The sequence below is a fragment of the Stegastes partitus genome, unplaced genomic scaffold (genome assembly GCF_000690725.1).
Source record: "Stegastes partitus isolate 25-593 unplaced genomic scaffold, Stegastes_partitus-1.0.2 Scaffold573, whole genome shotgun sequence".
In the NCBI taxonomy this organism is placed as follows: domain Eukaryota; kingdom Metazoa; phylum Chordata; class Actinopteri; family Pomacentridae; genus Stegastes; species Stegastes partitus.
The window spans coordinates 157,193-165,309 of NW_007578304.1; the positions used below are offsets into that span (position 1 = coordinate 157,193).

At 46.8% G+C, this 8,117-nt stretch overlaps 1 protein-coding gene across 1 annotated transcript in view; it reads right to left on the reverse strand.

The window, feature by feature from the left end:
- Positions 1 to 8,117, reverse strand: part of LOC103362421 (uncharacterized) — a 19,241-nt gene that overhangs the window by 5,522 nt on the left and 5,602 nt on the right. Inside the window, exons 4-7 of the mRNA XM_008288772.1 lie at positions 3,479 to 3,529; positions 2,391 to 2,435; positions 1,152 to 1,262; positions 17 to 663 (exon numbers count right to left, since the gene is read on the reverse strand). Coding sequence (XP_008286994.1) covers positions 17 to 663; positions 1,152 to 1,262; positions 2,391 to 2,435; positions 3,479 to 3,529 — 854 coding nt within the window. The remainder of the gene's footprint in view (positions 1 to 16; positions 664 to 1,151; positions 1,263 to 2,390; positions 2,436 to 3,478; positions 3,530 to 8,117) is intronic.

Genomic DNA, 8,117 nt, shown 5'->3' on the forward strand with positions numbered 1-8,117 from the left:
GGTAGAACCTCCTCACTTCTTCCAGCTCCGCCTGGTGTCGCTCCTCCACCTGCTGGCGCTCCTGCTGAGCCTCCATCAGCTTCCTCTCGTACTCTGACTCCACAGCTTTGATTTTCTGCTCCAGTTTCTTCTGGTAGAACTCTCTGATCTGAGACTCTCTCTGATCCAACATCTCCACCACCTGCTGGTAGGTGTAGTTGGAGTAGAACTGCCCTCCGTTACCAGCCACCATCTTCTCCACCTTCTCCAGCAGGTCCAGGACCTGACCGCGGTCATCAGCTTTGAGGTTGTTGAAGACATGGTACCTGTTTCCCACCTTCTTCAGGATCTCCTTCAGCTCAGGTCCCACCTGCTCCAACATCTGATGAAAATCTGACCGAACCTCGTCTCGGTGGGTGAAGAGGACCATGGTGTACCTCCAGGCGTCCTCTCCAAAGATCTCCTCCACCTTCTTTACAGCGTCTCTTTCTTCTTCTGTAAAGCGTCCCGCCTTGATGACCAGCAGGATGGCGTGGGGCCCCGGCGCCGACATGTTGATGCACTTGGAGATCTCCCTCTTGACGGCGGGTTCAGGCAGAGAGGTGTCGAAGAGGCCGGGGGTGTCGATGACGGACACCATCCTGCTGAACAGCTTGTCCTGCTGCTTGCAGCACTCTTTGCTCACTGAAGACAGAAAAGACCAGATTTACTCATCAGCACAGTCCAGCCATCAGCAGACCACACTGGCCCTGGAACACGTTTACGCCAGCAGGAGGCGTAGTGGCTGAAAGCTGAGGGCTTTGGATTACCCAGCACAAGGTTGGGCCTTCAAGCTCTCCAGCAACCATCTGCTTTAGGTGTTGCAGTGGGGCTGACTGAGCTGTGGCCCCACATATACACGATAAACGTGTCAAAACCTGGTGATGATGAGTTGACCTGTAGAGAACAGGTCCAACACCTGGCAGTGTGGTGCACCAGAAACACCTTGGAGCTCACTGTGGACTTCAGGAGAACCAAAGGCTGCCCACACAATAACACTGAGACAAACACACCTGACAGTAGAGTCACACTAAAACCAGGAATAATGGCGACAGTTCACAGTTCATTCCTGCTTCAGGGACCATGAGTAGGATGCTAATGTGTAATACCAACAACAGAATAAAGAGTGTTACCTGAGGACTGGCTGACGTCTGCTCTGAAAGCGCTTCTTCCCAGTATGGTGTTTCCACTGGAACTCTTCCCTACTCCAGTCTTCCCCACTAGAACCAGTCTGATGTCTGACACTGGAACACAGAACAGAGTTAAAGCCCCGGCAGCCCAACAATCAGGCCGACGGTTTAAAGCACGTCCCTGTTTTATTCTTGTTGCTCAGCCTCAGAACAGCTTCGGTTACTTTCAGTGCTGAAACAGACAAACTGTTGGAAGCAAACTGAGCTCGAAGCCCTGAAACACACCTGAGTGACACAAACACCTGTGAAGTGTCTCCAACATCACACACCCCGAAAGGAGGAACTCTGGATAGAAGAAGCTGTGGTGTCTCTTTTGAAAAAGTGCCCTTTGACCTCTGGAGGAGCTGTTTCTGCACTGACTGACCCTAAAACCTGGTCATTCTGAGGAGAGGCTGCTCCTAGCTCACCTGTAAGATATGAACTGGTTAGACCTCAGCACTGGAGCTACAGACTGTCCACACATAGACGGGACCGATGACTCTCTAGTGGCCTCTGGTCATATGTACACTATACTGCCAGAAGTATTCACTCACCCATCCAAATATTCAAAAACAGGTGTTCCAATCACTTCCATGGCCACAGGTGTATAAAATCAAGCACCAAGGCCTGCAGACTGTTTCTACAAACACCTGTGAAAGAATGGGTCGCTCTCAGGAGCTCAGTGAACTCCAGCGTGGTCCTGTGATAGGACGCCTCCTGTGCAACAAGTCCAGTCGTGACATTTCCTGCTCCTAAATATTCCACAGTCATCTGTCAGTGGTGTTACAACAAAGTGGAGGTGATTGGGAACAACAGCAGCTCAGCCACAGAGTGGTCGGCCACATAAACTGACAGAGTGGGGTCGGCAGATGCTGAGGCACATAGGGAGCAGAGGTCACCAACTTTCTGCAGAGTCAGTCGCAACAGACCTCCAAGCTTCATGTGGCCTTCAGATTAGCTGAAGAGCCGTGCATAGAGGTCTTCATGGAATGGGTTTCCATGGCAGAGCAGCTGCATCCAAGCCATTAATCACCAAGTGCAATGCAAAGCGTCGGATACAGTGGTGGAAAGCAGCTGCCACTGGACTCTAGAGCGGTGGACACACATTCTCTGGAGTGATGACTTTCATGTGCTGCATCACACAGTGAAAGTGAGTTAGTTAATATTGATGAACAAATCATAAAATTATTAAAGGTTTCAGACCTGATATGGGTTCATCCATACTCTGTCTCCTTGTCCTCCCTGGTGCTGTGACAGAGACAAAGAAAGCATTAAACTACAGCAAACACAGCTGTTTCTGGCTTCATGCTGGAGGCGTCGATGCTGAAACAACACACTGGCTAGCCTGGGAGTCTAGTTACCATGGTGATGTAACAGCCACAGTTACACCTGAAGTTACCTGCAGAACCTCAGATCCTGCTTCACAGAGCAGAACTCAGAGGGTTTTACGACAAAACCTGCTTTAACCTGCTAGATCTCCATGGTAACTGGTGCTGTGAAGCTACATCTCCATGGTAACTGATGCTAACCAGGTCCAGGTCCTGCTCAGCGTCTCCCTTTAACTGGTTCCTGATGATGATGTTTTCTCTGTGAAGCTGCTGATCTGTACGTTACTGAAACACTGAATGAAGCAGTTACAGCATCACACGCTGGAGGCATCCTGTCGCCATGGAAACCTCCATGTGTTCATCTGCTGATGCAGAAATCACATCAACATGTTTCTGTGTTTGGTCCGTTTACTCTGCTAGTCCTGAAGCTGATAGATCACTGATTAGAACATTGATTATCTATTGGTATTTATAACATAGAACATCCAATCAGGAGCATTGATTCACTTTGATTTGGGCAAAAATTAAAGTGATTTTCTGCATCAGCTGCATCACTCAGTAAAATAATTACATGAACATGATGAACAGGTTTCTAGCAGCGTTCTGGCCTGCATCATTCACAGCAGCAGCTCTTTATAACGTTTATGTTCCTCAAAGTACATAGTCCATCTCCCTGTTGACTGACGCAGGAGGAACGTGATTGGTCCGTTCAGTACATCAGGAGAGTCAGATGAAGCGTTAACGCCTCCTTCATGAGAACAAACTCAGTCTAAAGCAGAACCCAGTTCATAAGAGACCTTATGGAGACCATTTCTGTCTGTGACTGCTTTAGTTGTAGAAGAACAAACCACCAGACAGATGTGTCGTCTGAGCAGCTCTCACCACAAAGACACGAACCGCCCAAACAAAGTGAAAGTAAAATTTCCGGAGGCCCAGAGGTCCGGACCGTTTCAGTCCACTCACCGGGAATCGGAGCCGCTGCCATCTCAGTACTTCTGCTCAGTTCGACCCGTCACTGTCAGTCCGGTTCTCTGTCCGGTCAAGCTACGTGTCCGGTCAAGCTACGTGTCTACAGGGGCGATATGACCCGCACGGTGATCGCGTCGCTTCTGACTATTTTCCGCTTCAGAGATGTGCGCCAGCCGTAGTCACATGACCGCCGCTTCTCCAATCACCAGACACCAGTCCTGCAGAAGCAGCGAACCAACATGGCGGCTCCGCAAGCTTTTATTATGAAAACCATTCAGCGAAAAGTACGCAGGCGACGCTACGCCTCGTCGCTCGAAACTTCCAGAACAGGACCAGGAGCGTTTCACTACACTATAGCCGTATTCACTACTCAGGTACGCTAGTCTGTACTCGTGAGAACGGTCCAGCGAATCCGGGAGAACGCGTCGCCGTTTATGTGCAATTGGGACAGCAGCGTACTCGATGACGTCACCACCTCAGCTCATCTACTCTGATGATCTTTACCGTGAACGAAATTAAATGAAATACTGGAACACAGCTCTGCTGAATTACGTTTTAATATGTAACTAACATGCATACATGTTGAGGTTTCTCAGGTCGTTATACGATCTTTATTGAAGCCGTTAATTTGCTGACAGCAGCGTCTGATCAACAGGTCACATGTTGGAGGAAAATGTAATTGTGGCTTCAGCACTTCATATCAGACCATCCATCTNTTTAACTCTCCAGCTTGTGAATGTGACAGATTCTGGGTGAATGAGGTCCCTCTGCGTCTGAAAGTGTCTGTTAAAGCTGTGCAGGGAGACCGCTGATGGCAGGACTCGGTCTTCACCACCAGGTGTCGGTCCTGAGCAGCAGAGAACCAAACAGGAACCAGGCTGCTTCCTCTGTCTGATGTGTGACTGTTCACAGTACTTGTAGCCACAAACCAAACTCTCCCCTCAGAGCTCTGTGAGGCTGAGAACCTGTGGGCTTTCTTCTTGTTCTGTGCACAGATAGAAGATGTTCTGGTCTGCTCTTGGTTAGAGCAACATTTAATAGAAGCTCATCTCTGTTTCAGGTCAAAGTGATTCAGTTCTTCAGTCGCTGTCATGTTCTTGTTTTGCCTCCATGTTTAAAAGATGCCCTGCAGATGTATTCACCAGTGAAAGTTGCTCCTCTGCTCTTTACGAGGTCCAGCTAGAGAACATGGGTCCATCCTGCACTTCCATTAGAGTGTCTTTAGATTCAGTTTTAGATCCTATCAGTGGCTGTAGTTTGTGTTGAATCAGAACCAGTGACTGTTCTTCAGCACACTGAATTCAGGTGTTGAGGACTCTGTTGTTGTTTTATTGTTCATAATAAGAGGTGTGTGCTCGCTGACCGTAGAGCTGCAGTGATTCATGGACTCACTGATGATGGGTCTGCTGTAGAAACACATCCAGAAGGTCTGACGTCATCATGTGTGTGATCAGTAGTTACTTCAGATGAGGGTTTGAGTCACATCGTGAAGCTTTATGAGCCGTTTTACCTGAAACCCTTTAAGTCCATTTAGCTACAAACACAGTCATTTACATTGAACTAGATATTCAAACTGCTGAATTATTTTAAAATAAATGTTGTGCTAAGGTCCATTTGTAGGATTCCACATCTATGTAGTAATAAGAATATACTGTGGAGATCAGTAACACAGCAAACCCACATGTGGCCACAAGTATGAATACATGATTGATATATTAGTAATTAATATTATTATTATTACTACCAGAAAATAAAGTGATGCTCACTGAAGAATCTCTCTTCCCTTGCTTTACTCTTCCTGTTCTCTGTAGAACACCTCCTCATCACCACCACTCTGATGTATATTACAAACAGGAAACTAAACTAGTTATTATCATGAAGCAGTGAGTCCAGCTCAGGTTTGCCAACAGCAGCGTATAAGAGAAGCAGCACTGCTACACTGTTAGCTTCATTTAAATCCTATGAATTCATTGTTTCAGCATATTTCCTCTACAGCTGATTAAATCCCATATTTATGTGTTATTAAGTCAGGAGTACGGAGGGATTCAAACCAGGACTCTTAGAGCGGACGCCTGTTTGCTGCTGGTCTTATTTTGAAAGGTNTTCTGTCCACATCTGGACGATGTTCCATCTGAAGCAGCGACCTGCGTTCCTGCGGCTGAAGCTCCTGCAGGTTACCATCAGACTGGAGCCTCTGACGGAGAAACAGGATGTGACATCGTGTTTAAAGCTGTTCTGTAAACCTCTGGTTACGGTTCCTGACTAGTTAACACTGATGCTCCATCAGGTCGGTCAGCATCATAATGAGCTACCTGTTGTCTGTGACTAGTTCCCTGTAGGTCACAGCTGATCAATCAGAACGGATCGATAACGTGATTACAGGCTGTGAACTGCTGCCGTCTCATGGCAGACAGGAAGGATGAGCAGAAACTAAACCGAGCTGCCGTTCCACCACAGAACCCTGATCAGCTCATGCAGATCTTTGTCTCTGTTTGTGTCTTCTCCTTCCAGCCATGATGTTGATCACTGGGAACATCTGGTCCGATATGATCTAAGATCTACAGAGAACATGAACATCCAGCTGAGGTTGTCTGAGGCGAAGAATCTTCTGCACTTAAAGAAAGAAAGGCCTGTATTTGCTTCACACTTAGGAGAGAAGATTTTATTTATTCTTCAGCCTCTCTGTGCTGCATTTTAAATGTAATATTTAACTGTAGTGTCAGGCAGTACTTTGGTACTATCCTGGGTGTTTATTCATTCAATTTCACACATTCATTTAGGAGTGGCAAGCCGCCATTCCTAAATCCTAGCCGCTGCTCCTTCAAATTTCTTTTTCTTTTTTTTTTTTATTGTCACAAACACACCACCACCGCGTGTCTCCACCTTCACAGCAGCGTCCTGCACTGGGTCAGTGCTCGTGAATAAGAAGGTAAACTATAGATAGCTATCTTGCTCAGTCTCTACTCTTTGGGGGTTAATACCATAGATGAGTCTAATAAAGGTTAGATGTCTCGTCCGCGCTGTCGGCCAATGGAATCGCACGGCCACACTGGCGGCCATCTTGGCTCGGTCCGCTCACTCACCCATAGCATTGTGTTGTGGTGGTGCATGGACTTTTTAAACAACCACAACTTGCTCAGTTTTCTACCGATTTCCAGACGGTTTGGTTTGTTCTAAACGTCAGAGGTGTAGCTATAACTGATGGATAATGATGTTACGCTCTCACAGCCAGCAACAATTAGTATTTTAATTGTTGTGTATTTTATTTGTATTTTTGTCATTTGAATTGTTGCCACCTTAATAAAGTTTGTAAGAAACCAAACCGTTTGTAAATCCGTCAGGATGTTAGTGAGATCAGAGTATTTAGGTTTGTGCAGATCACTCAGCTTCCTTCACAGACCACAGGTTCCTCCAGAGAGCTGCCCCGAATCAAGATGGCCGCCGGTGATCCCGCTCAAAACACCACCTTAAGACATCTTGCCTTTATTATACATGTCTATGTTTAAAACAATGTTAATTGCTTGCGAGAGCATGACCTTGAAAGTGACGTTGTTTATTCTGCTCATGGAAAAGACCGCATGAGAAAAAATGACTGGGTTTCATCCTGGACAGATCTTGCACCAGAACCTCCTGGTTCACTCTGTTAAAGTCATCTCTGGTCGCACACCGGCCTGAGCACCGCGGCCACCGGCAGCAGCTAGCGCAGCCTGCTGTGTGGGGCGTTCAGGGAACATCGTAGAAACTGTAGAGTCTATGGATAAGAACATGTGCAGCAGGTCAGATGTTTTGCCTGTGACAAGGTGGGAAGTGTGAACAAATGGGAAAGTTGGTTGCACTGGTAAAATAGAAAAAAAAAAAGAGTCAGTCTGGAGTCCTGTGTGGACTTCCATGTGGTGTGAGCGTTGTTCAGTAAACGGCTACGTATGCAGTGACGTATGGCTCTAACTTGGCCCCTTGCCGATGGAAAAGCAAACAGGTTCTTTGGAGGTGCCAGATTTGAACCAACTAAGTACTGGAACTAGCACCTGGTTCTTCTTGGTGAAAAATCGGTATGAGTCAGAGGAGGGTCGTCCTGGAGAACAGGGCAGCGACTCACCGGAGGAAAGGTAGACTTATCAGCTTATGGTAACTCAGAATAGATTTTACAAGTTAAATAGACATTAGCTAAACATTGATGGGCAGCTAACGTTACGTAGCACATCGGTATGTTAAGTTAATTGGACCCGGGGCCAACTCAGTGTGGCTAACGTGAGTAAGCTAACTGATAGCATGAAGCTAACACCTAGACGCCATGATGGACCTGCTGACTGCATCTTCAGATGAACCTGTTCACATATTTCTCTGAGAAGAGAAAGACACCTGATGGAGATGACGCTAGCCAGGTAGCATTAGCCTTTTACTAGTCCATCATTCAGAACTTCTAGACTGGACTATTGTAGTTCCTTATTATCAGGATGTCCCAATAACTCTCTCAGAACCCTCCAGCTGATCCAACATGCTGCAGCAGGGTTCTGACAGAACCAGTACCAGATCAGATGTCTCCTGTATCAGCTTCTCTTCAGTGGCTTCCTGTAAAATCCAGGATAGAATCTAAATCCTGCTTCTAACATATAAACTCTCCATGAGCAGCTCC